General features: G+C 34.7%; 2 protein-coding genes across 5 annotated transcripts; one reads left to right on the top strand and one right to left on the bottom strand.

Moving 5' to 3' along the window:
* Positions 1–1,340: 1,340 nt before the first annotated feature.
* Positions 1,341–8,041, top strand: LOC126708989 (uncharacterized). Of its 2 annotated transcripts, none has more exons than XM_050409053.1 (10): positions 1,341–1,563; positions 1,931–1,995; positions 2,096–2,173; positions 2,815–2,927; positions 3,035–3,100; positions 3,291–3,392; positions 3,508–4,075; positions 4,736–4,941; positions 5,056–5,219; positions 7,643–8,041. In XM_050409053.1, the coding sequence occupies exons 1-10, from the start codon at positions 1,433–1,435 to the stop codon at positions 7,773–7,775; spliced, it is 1,626 nt and encodes a 541-aa protein (XP_050265010.1). In that variant the 5' UTR covers positions 1,341–1,432; the 3' UTR covers positions 7,776–8,041. The 2 variants fall into 2 exon arrangements, with proteins under 2 accessions (XP_050265010.1, XP_050265009.1); XM_050409052.1 differs by having other exon boundaries at positions 1,922–1,995.
* Positions 8,042–8,803: 762 nt separating this feature from the next.
* Positions 8,804–15,417, bottom strand: LOC126708988 (NADP-dependent malic enzyme). 3 transcript variants are annotated; one of them, XM_050409049.1, is made up of 20 exons: positions 15,258–15,417; positions 14,671–14,876; positions 13,654–13,774; positions 13,485–13,559; positions 12,749–12,900; positions 12,565–12,670; positions 12,368–12,433; positions 11,622–11,717; positions 11,433–11,504; positions 11,248–11,331; positions 11,056–11,154; positions 10,687–10,734; positions 10,553–10,606; positions 10,345–10,443; positions 10,165–10,254; positions 10,003–10,080; positions 9,789–9,863; positions 9,608–9,698; positions 9,298–9,426; positions 8,804–9,217 (listed from the first exon to the last, which is right to left on the bottom strand). In XM_050409049.1, exons 1-20 carry the CDS (start codon positions 15,285–15,287, stop codon positions 9,129–9,131), a joined length of 1,860 nt encoding a protein of 619 aa, XP_050265006.1. In that variant the 5' UTR covers positions 15,288–15,417; the 3' UTR covers positions 8,804–9,128. The 3 variants fall into 3 exon arrangements, with proteins under 3 accessions (XP_050265006.1, XP_050265005.1, XP_050265008.1); XM_050409048.1 differs by lacking the exon at positions 15,258–15,417 and adding an exon at positions 14,965–15,113; XM_050409051.1 differs by lacking the exons at positions 14,671–14,876; positions 15,258–15,417 and adding an exon at positions 13,852–13,982.

Genomic DNA, 15,417 nt, shown 5'->3' with positions numbered 1-15,417 from the left:
GAAGACTTTATGGGTATGAGGAAAATGATGACTTGTCATCTCGACTCTGCCCAATATAAAACAGCTAACTGGACAACTAACCTAGTGTCTAGTGACATGAAAGGTCAATTTAAACCCCTAAAAGCTTGTTAGCTATTGAATGAAAAGTTAAAGACAAACTCAATACATAAGGGGATGCATTCATATCCCAAGCTACCACCACCGGAGTCTACAACATCAATGCTTACAATTAGGGAATAAGTTCGAGGTTAAAGGAAGCACATTACACAAGATAATATCACTATAATTTTTTGTAATTCGATCCATAAAATGCAATATAAATATGAGGAGATATTTGTTAGAAAATATATGCTTAACAATCCATACTCTAGATTTTGCATATAATCTCATATAGGTAGTTCACTAACTTAGGCATTGGAGAATCCATTATGTGGCAAACCTTAACAAGTTTTTATTGTTTTCGTTCCAATTTGTCATGTTCATGGATCAAATCAGATTGCTGATGGAATCACATCTTCAACATCAGTAGGCCCAAATCCCATCCTTATCAATACTTTTTTTTTTTTTTTTATAATTTGATAAAGGAGTGTAGGGGATATAATCATTGAGTCCTAGATATTTACATATTTTGAAAATCTAGTTGTTGGGTCACATTTTCTCTATGTTCTTAATATACATGTTAAATTTATTGTTAATAAAATGTTATATACTATTCGATACATAAACTTATTTTTTATTCGTAATTTCTAAACTATAAAAACTTAAAATTTAAATATTTTATTAATAACATACGTATTGATTTTTGAATCTTCCGTAAATTTTGTGTACGTGAAGGTTATAAGAAGAAAATGCAATATAATAATGGATTTATTAAAATTCACATTTAATAAAAATATATTAAGTAAGCCAAACCTTGTAATTTAATTATTTACTTTGGTTTAGTTTGCAAATTGTTAACATGATCCGCACTAGGACCAATCTTAGTATAAAGCAACAATGATGAAGACACATGAAATTATTTAACCACAATAGAATTTCCCACACATATATAATAGCCGAATAGTGAGAAGATAAATTCTTTGGTTACAAAAAACTAACTATCGATAATATGACACATTGTTAGTGATAGGCAAAAAAAATAATGCAAGTGATAGATCAAATTGCAATAAGTAAAAAGCTTGCTAATTCCATAGGTTTGTTTGTTTTTGTTTTTTTTTTTTTGGGAAATTAGTGTTACTCGATAGGTAATGTAAAGAAAAAAGATAGAATATGAGAGAATCAGTATCACTGACGTGGCAAAGAAATTAACAATATATACGATGGATTAGTCGGTAGAGTGGCAGGGGGTATTGTTGAGAGGGGAGGGGAAGGATAGAGAAGAAATAAAACGTTACCAAAAACACAAAATCCAAAAATCAAAACAGAGTAGGAAATGGAAGACGAAAGGTTATTAGCGATGGAGAGGCACCAGATGGAGCAGATTCGAGAGCTTGATCTTGAAGAATTGCAGGTCGAAGAGGTCGATGACCTCAACAACTCATCCGACGATGACCTCGACGCCACGTAATCTCCCCCCTCTTCTCGGTTCTATTTTTTTTTTTTCACAATATTGTTTATTCTCCATAGTGTGGGACTTAGGGTTCTTGCGTAGCTTTGAATTTAACCGTAGCTTGATTTTGATTTTGTTTAAAAAAAAAAAAATGGAAATGCAAGATAACTTTCGTAACATTAACATATAAAGCATTAATTCATAGTGAATTGATTTCCAAAAAATTAAATTATTATTATTATTATTTTTTTAAATCCACTCAAATTTTGGTAACTGTGAGCTTGAATGCGTTTTTCTGTTTAATTTGGAGTTTGATTTCACTGTTGTTTTGATTATTTTTCATTATTATGCGTATTTTGATTTGGATTGAAGTGATCGCAGTTATGGCGGCGCTGGTGATATGACATTCAACACATCTTTGGCTTCGTTACATACATATCTTGGCGGTAGGCATATTGTTTTTGTGTTTTATGTATACATGTGTATTGGTGCTCGTCGAAACTATCTATGGTTTTGTGGTATGATATCTCTTGTTGCATATAATAGAGGTTGAAGATACTCACCGTAGGTTGGCCTTCTTGGAAGGCAGCGCCGTCTTGAACCTCCCGCTGTTTTATCTTGAAGGTATTTATTTAATATTCAAATTTTTAAATAATGGTTTCGATTTTCAGTTCCGGTATCAATCTGGTTGGTTGGCTATTAAACTTTGTCCAAAGAACAAGCTTAGTCATAGTTGTGTGAAGTTGAAAAAAAAAATCTGGAATATTAGGAAGTGAAGACAGTGTTTCATAGTTTTGGTGAGCGCTAATCAAAAAGTGCATTCACGTTTTTGTTAGATGTTTAAACAACTAAAGTTTCAAGTACAATTTTGCAAACATTTTCGAAAGAAATTTGATGCCGGTGCAGTACTGTGTTACTGAGCCTTTCTAAATATAAATATGTGTGTGTGTGCGTCTATATATATTCTTTTCCTTATTCATTCATGCGCCATGTTGTGTGTGAGTGTGTATGCATGTATATATTTATTTTTCCTCTTCTTTCATGCGCCATTATGCTCTGTAATGGCTTGTGCAGTATCATGCATAAGATTTTAAATCAGTTTTCATAACCCCTAGGCGTTAAACGCCAGTTTAATGAAGTTCCCTTAGTCTTGCAAGTTTTAAGATCTAACGCCCTAGTCAGATTGCTGAGGTGTTTGATGCATCAAGTTGTCATCTATATATTTTCTGAAAGAGAAATTTGACCTGCTGTGTGATATATGTCAGGAGTTGTTTTGTTCCCAGAGGCTACCCTTCCTCTAAGAGTTATCCAACCAAATTTTATAGCTGCCGTCGAGAGAGCAATGGCCCAAGTTGATGTTCCTTATACTATTGGTGTGGTAGGTGAACTTCTTACGACTGATTTTCACTTGGTCTTATCTTTATCAGGGATTACTTCCCTGAATTTTTGTCTGAAAGTTTTGACGAGGTTTTGAAACTTCTCCAGGTCCGTGTATACAGGGATCCTGATAACCCAAGAATAAAGTTTGCAACCATTGGGACAACAGCAGAGGTTATATTACAAAAGCTTGCAGCCAATTCTTTCTTTTTTCTTTCTTCTTCCTTTTTTCCCCCCTCCCAATTGATGAGGATGTCACTTATATATGTGGGATTCTTTGTTGGTTGTTTTATATATTTAGGCTCTATTGGTTGTCACATTACTTATGGAATAGCTTATCCATTTGCTAAACTTACTTTTACAGATTCGGCAATACCGGCGGTTAGAGGATGGCTCACTGAACGTGGTTACTCGTGGCCAGCAGAGATTTCGTCTAAGGCGACGCTGGATTGATGTGGAAGGGGCAGTTAGGATTATATTATGCTTGAATGATGTTTCTTTATTTTTCTTTTTATTCCCCACTCTTTTTGGTTGCCTATAACAGTAATGGCTTATTTGGGGTAAAATTTTCATCTTTCTAGCCATGTGGAGAAGTCCAAATTATCCAGGAAGATCAGCCATTACGGACTCCATGTGATGCTTTTGGAAAATTGACACCATTAAGTAATCTTCGGAGCCATAGTCTCTCATTTACCCAGCCTTTGAATGCTTCTCGTGCTAAATTGCATCAATCTAGGGATGAGGACAATGTTTCAGAGTCAAATTCTGAAGAAAGTTTTGAGAGTTCGCTCTCCCTTACAGAAAGGAGCATCCACCGTTCTGCTGTTGATTCTTGTTATGGGTGTGATATAATGGATGAATCTACAAGCAGTGATGATGAAAAATTCTTGTGTGAGCCAGACCTACACTTTGGAAGATCTTTCCTAAAAGACTCTGAATCCGTAGGATCATTGCATTCAAACCATCAGAAACACATTGAAAATGCTGATTTAGGTTCCACATCAGGAAGGCAATCTTGTCAAGGAGAAGAGACAGACAGGCATAGGAGAAAAATTAATTTCGACCAGTTCCGCAGAGTTCCAAGAGCATACTGGCCCCATTGGGTATACCGTATGTATGATTCCTATTGCCTAGCTGAAAGGGCTGCAGGTAGTTTTACTTTGCTTTTGTTCAGGCCCCTATGTTATCTTTATCATTTATTAGTTTTTATATTTTAACTTCAGCTGTGGTTGAGCATTGTAACGCAAGGTCTTCATCATGAAAATACCTTAGGTCATACATTCTAATAGCATAAGATATGTATTGTCATCACCCTTGTTTTTAAATATTTAAGTCAAAGGACACTGATATGGTTCAGTTTTGATCTTTCTAAGGATTCTGAAGCCTTTCTAAATGTGACTGTAGTCTATTTGTAGAATATATAAGAAATAATTTGTTTTCCATGAAAAGGGAAAAATTTGCAAAATGTTGTTGCATTTTGTAGAATCAACCTATTTATCTTAGATGACCAAGAATAAATCATTTTAGAAGAGATAAAATCTCATTAGTTTAGCAGACCACACTAGTTCAAATCTTTCCTTCCCCCTCCCCTTGGGGCCAAGCTTAACTATCCAAGCATTTTTCCTGATATCCTCCTATCTCTTCCTTGGTTCAAGTGGAAAATTACACAATTGCATTGCCTTATAAAGTATTCAGATATTATGAACAGGAGGGATTCTTCCTGTTCATCGTCTTTAACTCAACTAGGTTTGGATCTTGTTTTTAAATCTCATTTAATGACACTAATCTTTCTGCACTGGTACTTTGCAGATATGTGGAAAAAGATAGTTGGGGCACCCAGTATGGATGGTCTTGTTAGGAAGCCTGATCTTTTGTCATTTTATATTGCCAGTAAAATCCCGGTTTCTGAATCTACAAGGCAGGAACTTCTGGAGATTGACGGGATTTCATATAGATTGCGTCGGGAAATTGAGTTACTTGAGAGTGTCAATCTAATTCGATGTAAGATCTGTAAGGTAATTATATGGTCTTGCTTCAAAACTCTGGGTGTGTGTGCGTGCACAAATAAAGATGCAATGACTCTAGTTGCCCATCTATTCATTCTTCATTTTCAATTTTCTTTGATGCAGACTGAAATTGCAAGGAGGAGTGATATGTTGGTCATGTCTAGTGAAGGTCCTCTTGGTGCTTATGTGAACGCACATGGTTACGTGCACGAGATAATGACACTCTACAGGGCAAATGGCTTAGCACTAAGAGGGCTACCAGAGACAGAATACAGTTGGTTTCCTGGGTATGGGATTTTCTTTTATTCTCTTTTGTCCATGTGACTTGTTTGAAAAATATTGACTTGTGCAATTTCACCTTTCACAAGTTAAGTGATTGTGTGGCTACTTATCTAGAATATATATATCACCAATGAGCTCAAGCTCAAATGACACCTCCTCTTGTAAGAGCAAGGTGGAGGGTAAGGTCATTGGTGCAAAACCCATTAGGTGTATGTGTAATTTATCAATACTAAAAACCAAAGAGTAAAGTGCTTGTGTGCTAAGGGCTAATGAAAAGTGTGCTTGAAACTGTTAGATGCAACCAGGGACCTGATGATGTTGCATGTATTGACATGGGTACCCATTCTATTATCACTTGTTCTTAGTCCTGGTATCCAATGTGCATAATGATTTAAAGTTTGCATGTGTGCAAGTCTGGGTTATGATTTAGGAGGATTGGTGGATCTGGAGTTTAGAAAATTTTATATCTTTTTAAAAGAAGGTTTCGTAAAGAAGAGAAAATAATATTTTATCTAAGTTTGAAAGAGGTAAGAAGAAATGGAAATCAAATTTCTCCACACCTGTGAACAGTGCGCATGAACTGTGACCTTGAACTGTGCAAATGAATACTACCTATGAACATGATAGTGAACAGTACACAGTAAAGAGCAGAAAGAAAGAACGGAAGTAAAAAGAACAATAAGGCCAATGTGCCTTAATACTCAAACACTTGGTATTTTTTTTCAACTCCAACTATTTTTCAACTACTTTGAGCACAAATATATATATAAGGACTCATTCTTGTACTAATGGTTGTACTAATGGTAACAGGAGTCATAGTTTGACTAGTAAACTAAAAACCTAACAAGGTAATAACTAATAAAAGACTTACTTGGACTCATAAGAAAATAAAACCTATGTCCTAGAAAATCCTTGACTCAACTAAATTACCAAAACATCCCTAATTCACAAGGATTGCAGAAACTACAATTTTTCTACTGAATACAAAATTTACCATAACTTTTAAAATACAAACCCAAATTAAAAATTTTTTTTTTAACCCTTAGACAAATATAACTGGACCTTTAAATCACTCAATTTTCAGTTCCATTGGACTTCATACTTGAACCCCAATTAAATCTTGAATAGACGAATTAGCAAGGTAGTATTAAATCAATCTTATCTGGCTGCATCGTAGATACCCCACCCCCTCTACCTCTATTAATTGCACTTGTTCTTTGTTTTTGTGTGCATAATGAATTAAATTTTGGTCAGCTGGATATGGTTTTCAGCTGATGGTATTGATATCTGAGTCCAAGTCTAGTGGGGGTGGGGCATATTGCATTTGAAAATGATTGTCCAAATGTCCTTTGGAACTTCATAACTCTGATGAATATCTAATGTTGGATTTTAATTAAGTTGTTCATGTTCTTACTTTGTTATGGCACTTCAGAGGCTTTTTCTTCTCAGCCCCCACCCCTTTTTTCTGACTTCTTTTTAGAAAAAGGACATTATTATTGATGGTGTTTCAGTGACACTTTAGATAGCCCCTTAAACCTGCAACCAATCACAACACAAATATACAGTCTCTTACAGTACGAGTACGCTTATGAGTTATGACTGTACTACTCCATATGACTACTCCATAACTTTTCATCTTGTACTTTCCTTATTAGCATGATCATTTTTCCTACTTTGTTATGAGTTTAGATTTTTTTTTTTCCCGTCAATTTATTTGCTTATGCATTTTTAAAGCCTTAAATAGTTAAATATTTTAGGTACAACTGCGTATTTGCTAACTTTCAGCAAATTATCTTTTCAGTAAAAAGCTAATCCAAATGTACTTTTGGTTGAGTGGCTGATAATATGTTTCCAGAGGATTTGGAAAATGTACATTGGTATAGTTAGCAAGTTCGAAGAGATTGAGAAGATAGTCTTTCTGGAATTCTTAGTATCTAGTTGAAATTTTATTGCAGAATTTTACATTTGTACAGAGAGAATACTTGGGAAAGACATCATTTGCTGGGATTAGAAATTGTTTGCAGTTGTTGGTAATTTGGAAACTAACAGAGTAAGGTAAGAAAATCGCAGGAGGAAGTACATCGTGATAACAAAATATAAAATATATTATTATTAGTCTGGGATAAAACAAGGTGTGAAATACTTAAGCGTACTGTGTATGGTAGTTTGCAACTGTTTAATTATATTTATGAAAATATTTTCTTCAGACCTCAAAGAATATAGTACTGTGTATGGTAGTTTATTGTGTGGTTAATTTCCTGAATCTTGTAAGCTTTTGCTCCCTATTTTCAGCTAATGTTTGTTGAAGTAATCTGTGGTTTAGTTTTGATGCTGACTCTTATGAAGTCAGTGTCACCTTTTTTTTTTTTGAGAAGGAAAGTCAGTGTCACCTGAGTAGCTAAACTGGAAATTTATTGATTTTTTGCAGGTATGCATGGACGATCACTAACTGTGTCGCTTGTGAAACCCAAATGGGGTGGTTATATACAGCCACAAACAAGAAGTTGAAGCCTAGATCGTTTTGGGGGATTAGGAGCTGTCAAGTTGCGGATGACATGTAGTAACACCTAAATTTTTAGGGGCTTCCCTTAATTAATCTTTCATTATATAATGAGATCAATGTGTATATGGCTTGTGTGTCAGCAAACATGTATTTTGTTAGAATGATTAATAGTTTAAGCTTTTTGAGATGAATGGTAGTTTTTCATGGTAACAGGCAGGCACAATGAATTCTCAAAGGGTAAATAGTTTACTGTGTACACTGGCTTGTGTGTCAGCAAACATGTATTTTGTTAGAATGATAAATAGTTTAAGTTTTTGAGATAAATGGTAGTTTTTCATGGTAACAGGCAGGCACAATGAACTCTCAAAGAGTAAATAGTCTACTGTGTACAATAGCGAGATATATTGGCCCTTTTGTTATCAAATTACATTTAACATGGAGAGAAACAAACTCATAACGAGATTGCATCTAATATGGAAATAAAAATTAAATAGAATCAAAGTCCTCTAATAGCATTAAATCATGATCAATCAATATTGATCTGTCAAATTCGGTTTACGCATCATCAGGTTTTAAAAAAGCGACTGAAAATTGTGGCTTTCATTGACTTGAGGATATTGTCCCAAACATGTATATGTAGGATCAAGATTGCTAGTGTCAAATTTGAGTCAGTGATACATCTATAATATGTCAGAATACTTTTTTTGGTTTTTCCTTCCTCCTTTTTGGGTCAGATATGGGTTGGAGTGATTCGTGGTGCCATTACACTTTCCACCCGTAACATTCAGAAACTGATATTTGCCAGTACTTTTTGGCATAATTTTTTCTAGGAACAGGTTTAAATGCAGAATCAAGCTAAAACTTCAGTGTAAACTGCTTAAATTTCACGAAAAAAATTTATTCAAGTTTGACGGCTTGACGCAGTAAGAATGTATTTTCAACACCAACCAAAGCAGGTAGTTTTGGGAAGCACTTCGTTCAGATGTATAGTCACAGTATTGTGTGAGAAATTAGACAGGAATCATGATAGAAAGTAGAAACCAACGTTTTTTTTTTTTGCTAATATCATACAAACCACCGTCACTCTTAAAAAGAACAAAAGTTTTATTTCCAAAACATAATGGAACAGCACTCATCTAAAGTTTGTGCTACACGCCCGCGCACAAGCACACACCGGTCAATTGGCATCAGAGTATAGTTATAATGATTCATTAGAAACGGAGCATAAAAACATTGAAATCTCTCCCTCTTAAAATGAAAATGGAAAAAAGAAAATTTTCAGTCCTGACATAGGGACTAACTATAATTTATGAAGTAGAAGACTAAAGAAAAACCAATAAAGAAAAGAGGAAAGGACAAAACTTGAAAGTCGGAGAGGTTGCAGATTACAAAGTGCAGGAATTTCAAATTTTCAACGATAGCTGCGGTAGATTGGGCTGTACATGCAGCTCTCTGCATACTTAACTAGATCCTTAGGACGAGGGAGACGAGAAGCAAGACCTGGAAAGCAATCACAGTATAGCATTATTAAAAAGTTGAAGACATCTTTTATGACCTGAACATATCAGAAAGAAACTCACCAAGTTCGTATGCCTTAGCAGCGACTTTAGCAGCAATGTGAGCTGATATCTTTCTGATATTGGTGAATGGTGGGTAAATCAATCCCTTATCGAAGTTTTCTTGTGCCACTTGCACAGCCAAAGCTTCCGCTGTTACAATGGAAAAGATGGAAGTAGTTAAACCATTAAGATTCATACAAAACAAATGAAAAAGAGGAAAGAAGAAAAACAGTGAAGAAGCATGTTTCCTTATCAGTTATTACAATGAAAATTTTCAAACCAGTATATGCATCATCAAGTTATAATTTATTAATTCTTTAAATGTGCTTACAGGCTGCCAAAAGCATGTCATCATGCACACGAATTGCACCAGAGATGATCAAACCCAAACCGAAACCAGGAAAGATGTAAGCATTGTTGGCCTGAATGAAATGAATAAGAAGTAAGCCCATAATATCTTTGTAAATTTCAGGCAAATAGGATCATATACAATAACATAATTAGTCTGGTACCTGGCCAGGCACAAAAACTTTCCCATCATACTCAACAGGGTCAAATGGGCTTCCACTAGCAAAGATTGCTCGACCCTGCATATTGATAGAGGACAAAGGTGACAGATGGTCAAAAAAGTGTTATGCTAGTTCATTTAGCCATAATATCCACACCATATGCAAGAAATGAGGTGTCTTGAATTAGAAACCCAAGAAAAAAGAAATATAGTTTTACCTTACTCCATGTATAAGCTTCTTCAGCTGTACACTCAGATTGTGAAGTTGGGTTGGAGAGAGCAAGAATGAGAGGTTTCTACAAGCCAATCACAGAGATCACTGTCAGATTCTTACTATCAGATAACAAAATAAATATATTATATGGAGCGGCTGAGAGAACCTTATTAAAGGATGACATGGCCTCAACCACCTCCTTTGTAAAAGTCTTTCCTACTCCTGAGGATCCTATAAGCACTGTTGGCTTGATTTCCTGATAAATTGGAATGTAATGTAAGGAAAAAAATCTTTATAAGGTATTCTTTTTATAGACATGTAGCATTATCCAAGACAGTTTTCATACCTTGACAGCATCTAAGAGCGCCTTAACAGGTTCATGCTCATGAGCCCATGGCTTCTTAAAGTGCTGAAGTGACTCCTTACGGGAACTAACAATCAGTCCCTGCAACCAAGTTAACACACCAGTTGTAAGTGACTAAAAGAACTTTAAAAAATATTGTAGAAGCTATTTTTCTTTTCCAAGCATGGAAGTCGGATCAGGTTTTTATTACCCTTGAGTCCACAAGCCAAATCTTCTTGCGTGTTTCTTCCAACGGAGCTTTTGTCTGTGACGAAAATAAATCATATTAATCACAAATGCTTTACTGAAGAAAATAAAAAAACGATATGATGGAGAAATTAATACCTTTTTTGAAATCTCAAGTGCTATAAGCTCTGCTATACCAGTTCCAGCCTTCAATAGAAAAGAGACAACAGTGAGAAAGAACAGCCAATCGGATAGAGTATGTATGAACATAAACAAGAATAGATGGTATCTATCTATGCATCTGTATGTACACATTAGAAAACAGGATCAATGAAGCAAGCATGGACTCATCAAGTTAGAAGGTGCTTGAACTGAGATGGAGACTAAAGTAGGTAGACTCAGCAAGATGTATCAAAGTGCAGTACATTGGAATTATAGCTTTTAAATTGATCTTAGTTTCACCAATGAAAGAAAAATGAAGGAAAGACAAAAGGGAAATCTCTAAAAGCAAATGTGTTTGAGCCTTACTTCTCCAGCACCCAGGAATAAGAAAGTGTGGTCAGCTAAGGTTCCACCAACTAATTTCAGAGCTGCAATAAGTCCTGCTAACACTACAGATGCTGTACCCTGAATCAAATTGAAAGAAATCACATTTTAGAAAAATATTCACCAAATTGAAAATAAAATGATCAACATTTAAAAAGTTTTTGAACATCTTACCTGTATATCATCATTAAAGACAAGATGAGTTGAGCGGTATCGTGACAGCAGCTCAAATGCATTATGGTTAGCAAAATCTTCGAACTGAGAAAAAAAAGGTTATGTATTAGGAAAAAATGCAATCATATGAAACAACTCAGAAGTTCAGAACACTAAAAGAATTAGTTTGTTATAATGATATAGACCTGTACTAGAACTTTCTCCCCATAGTTCTGTTTAACTGCACTCATGAACTCATCAAGAAGCTCAGCATATTCCTGAATCAGAAAAGTGAAAAACTATCTCAATAAAACAGAATTTACATATTTCATAATAGTTTTTACAATAGTTAAACACATTGCAGTCAAAGGAAGAAGACAAGAATATTGTAAAACCTGCCCAGTTGCCCTCTTGTGCCTAAGACCAATGTAAAACTCATCCTTCAACAGCTGCTCATTGTTTGTGCCGACGTCAATAGTTACAGGCAAGCACTGCAGACAATAAATACAGATGGTAAATTATCAGCAACAATAGTGAACCACTATATTACTTGGTCAAGCTGTTGATGAAATAACTAATCTAGGTCCAACTTGCAAGGCATTTAACTTCCAAGTCTTCAGAAGAGAAATTTATGAAATTGGAATCACCATGTGACAAAAGTGTGGCCATAACCTACCAACTTTGGGCCCAATTGGTCAAGAAGACATAAGCAAATTTAGGATATGGGAACTTTTTTTTTTTTGCTAAGTAACTCACACATCCCACCAGACATGAACACAAGACCTCACCCACCAGCGCATTAGGGTGGAACTGTTATTTGACCTTGCTAGGAAGGATTTGAAATTTGAGAAAGAAATATTAAAATTATGTAATTAATTCAAACCTATTTGCGATATTTTTGCTGCATCTAATTCACTTGCACCTTATTATACTGCGAAGGACATATTTGGTAATGATTGATGAAGTATTTGAGTATTATTAAGAGCTTATTTCAAAACAAAAACATATTGCTATAAATAACACCAAGAACCTGTTTAAAGTCATAATACTAGAAGTCTTTGTTGATAAATTGAATGAACATAAGAAGAAACTTTGTAAAAGTCCATTAAACCAAAAAGAGAGCAGGTAGAATAGTGCTTACTGCTGAAGGACGAATTCCTCCTAGTGCTGTATATAAAGAAAGTTTTCCAACAGGAATTCCCATTCCCTGAAGAAAATCGAAATGATCATGTCAAAGAAGTTGATTGTAAACTCAACTATGAGATAAGAAATGGTGACTATGAGTTCCATGATTTATCCATACAGATTGAAATTCATACTGAACTAGACGTGCCATACCTGGCAGCCAAGATCCCCAAGCCCCAATATACGCTCACCATCAGTCACAACAATAACTTGAATACTCTTCTCTGGCCAATTTTTCAAGACTTCAAGAATCTTCCCCCTGAAAAATTGAATCATTCATTATCTGCTTCAATACTATGCAGAGGATTAAAAACAGATATGGATTCAGAAAGCATACTTCTCTTTCAAACTGATGTAAAGGCCCTGGGGACGACTGAAAATACTCCCATATTTCTGACAAGCCTCACCAACAGTTGGAGTGTACACAACTGGAAGCAGTTCCTCAACATTATCTATCAGAAGCTTGTAAAACAGCCTTTCATTTCTCTCCTGTACAATACAATCAAATTGCACTAGAAAGCTTTAGTAGTAGTTACTTAAGATATTGGTTTCACCACATCAATCAGGATTAGCAACACTCAAAAGCATATCAGATTTTAAATGACCTATATTTTATCAAAATTTCATCTATTCAGAGGCATGTGGAATACATCAACTTCTTCTAAAGAGTATATGAACAACGGATGCTTTTACAATTGACCAATAGAAACTATAATGTGATGGAATTTGGACTAATACCAAAACAAAAGAAAAAAGAGAATCCTTTCAAATTTAAGTTCACTATCTCAAATATATTTAAACCAAAAGTAGTGCAACTCAACTGTAACATTCCTAGTGTTTCCAACCAAAAGGTACAGGGTTCAAATCCCCCCTTTCTAACTATCAAATTATCAAATAAATAAAGGACTGTCATAGGTTAAAATTGTACTAGCGTAAACTTACATTGTAGATACACAAAATGTGTACACTTTTATATGTACACATTTGCAAAAAGCATACAACATAAACTAAGAATTTTCCATAAATAAATAACCCTTTAGAAACCAATGTAAATTAGGCAGGTGAACAATTACCTGAAGATCCATCATGGCCATGTACCTATGCAATGGAACATCATATTTTCGAAGATTATGCATTAACTTCTTTTCCTAAACACCACAAATGTAACAGTAAAAAGCACAAATTAGCAAATTAGCAAGCACAAATTTCCTAATTAGCATAAACTAGGTGTAGTCAAGTAACCTGAAGCTCCTGAGTGAACACTGCTGGAGGGAGAAGGCCACGCAAGTAATGAGCATCTCTCTCTTTCTCATTGAAGCCAAGCCCTTTGTTGTGGTGTGGATCCCGCAGCAAGGTGTATCCACTGTAACACAAATAAGGCTTATAAAAAAATTCCAAATTCTGCAAAGCTAATAGTTTTTTGGTATATAATACCATTACCTACAAAAATGGTTTCAGCAACCAAGAAATAAAAGTGCCAAAGAGGAACAGAGAAAAAAAAGTTCAATGAGGGAACAAATAAGCCATTGTAACCGGCTAGTCTTATACAATTGGAAGAAAATTGAAAGGAAAACTATGTGAAATGAACACTTTTTTTTTTCTTTTTCTTTTTGTTTTTGTTTTAAAAAGGTAAGAAGGTATAACTATTTGATTCAGACCCAAAATAAAAAACCATTAAATGAAACAGCAAAAATTTAACAATAACCGTAAATAATTAGGCCTGTATTTAGCTGTGTTCTTTGGAAATTAATGCTGCATCGGACAAAATAGAAAAGGCACTTTGTGTCTTACATGTAATAATTATATATACTTTATTAGTCTATTCTATCACTTGACCATCAGAAATTTCAAATGTAATTTCTAAATGGTAAAAAAGATCCAGAAAACAACAATAATAATAAATTAATAAAAGCTTTACCACCAAACTCCTATACGTATAGAAAGCCTAAATAAACAAAGAACCAAAAGCTAATTATTAAAATAAAATAATTAAAAAAAAAAAAAAACCTTTTTCCTTTGCCTGAAAGAAATAAAGAAAAGAAAACTAAGCAGAATTTACAAAGCATCAAGAAAAAAAAATATCAAAATGAACTTCAAAACCCCCACACAATGTGAAGACAACACAGAATATACAGCCAAATTTTATTAAAAAGAAAAGCTATATAAAAATTATACAAAATAAAGTACATACAAACAAATAAAAAAGTTAATAATCTCAATCTGTGTGTGTGTGGTCTCAGTATTCTCATCATGTCTCACCTAGAAACAGAGACGGTCCAGGGAGTAACAAGCTGATCTTCAGTGGCACTATCCTCACCATACACGTCCTCAACACCCCCTCCAAAACCAGCCTTACCTTCTTCTTCCACCACTGAATAATCACCACCGTTCATCATTACTGTCTTCTCCATCAATGCAACAAAAAATTTCCTCACTACTCTCCTTCTTTCAACACCCACAACTTTCTGCAAATAGCACAATATATGCTCTCAAGTCTCAACAAAACAAAACAAAAAAAACAGTTTGCGTATGTTCAAAACCAAGAAACCAAACCCTATTTTTATAGGCTTCCTTTTCCTGTTTCTGGTGACGGTATTGCGTATAGGGTTGAAAAACACGACCATGGGTTTGTTTCATTCGTCAAAGAGAATTTTTTTAAACAACGTGGACTACCACCACCACGTGTATAAATATTAAATATTAGTAAAATGAATCCAGAAGATCTTTAATAGTTTATAGAAGAAGTCGTAGAATTATTTTTTTCCTTTTTAGAAAATGAGATTGTCAGAGAGAAATAAAATTATTTTATACCAAAAAAGTTACATCGTGTTCACATTGTTTCGTACCAGAATATTGCTTCTGTTCAACGGTATCATGATGTAGGAACCCGTGTGAATGGCAGGCAAAGAATAGTAGTACACTCCGCGTTGTTTTTAGAGAGAGAGAGAAACTGAGAGTCTCGGCTCCGCGTTTGTGGAGAGAGAAAATTAAGGAGAGAAAATTTAA

This window comes from Quercus robur, chromosome 12 (genome assembly GCF_932294415.1).
Source record: "Quercus robur chromosome 12, dhQueRobu3.1, whole genome shotgun sequence".
Lineage (NCBI taxonomy): Eukaryota > Viridiplantae > Streptophyta > Magnoliopsida > Fagales > Fagaceae > Quercus > Quercus robur.
The sequence above is the reverse complement of the archived record's forward strand: the minus strand, read 5'-3'. Positions and strand labels throughout refer to the sequence as shown.

Coding starts and splice junctions, on each gene's coding strand:
- LOC126708989 (XM_050409052.1), top strand. CDS start 1,433: ATGGAAGACGAAAGGTTATTAGCGATGGAGAGGCACCAGATGGAGCAG. Junction 3,101..3,290: donor CCATTGGGACAACAGCAGAG/GTTATATTACAA, acceptor TTACTTTTACAG/ATTCGGCAATACCGGCGGTT. Junction 3,393..3,507: donor GGATTGATGTGGAAGGGGCA/GTTAGGATTATA, acceptor TCATCTTTCTAG/CCATGTGGAGAAGTCCAAAT.
- LOC126708988 (XM_050409048.1), bottom strand. CDS start 15,048: ATGAAACAAACCCATGGTCGTGTTTTTCAACCCTATACGCAATACCGT. Junction 12,434..12,564: donor TTGGGGATCTTGGCTGCCAG/GTATGGCACGTC, acceptor GATTTTCTTCAG/GGAATGGGAATTCCTGTTGG. Junction 11,155..11,247: donor TCTTTAATGATGATATACAG/GTAAGATGTTCA, acceptor AATTTGATTCAG/GGTACAGCATCTGTAGTGTT.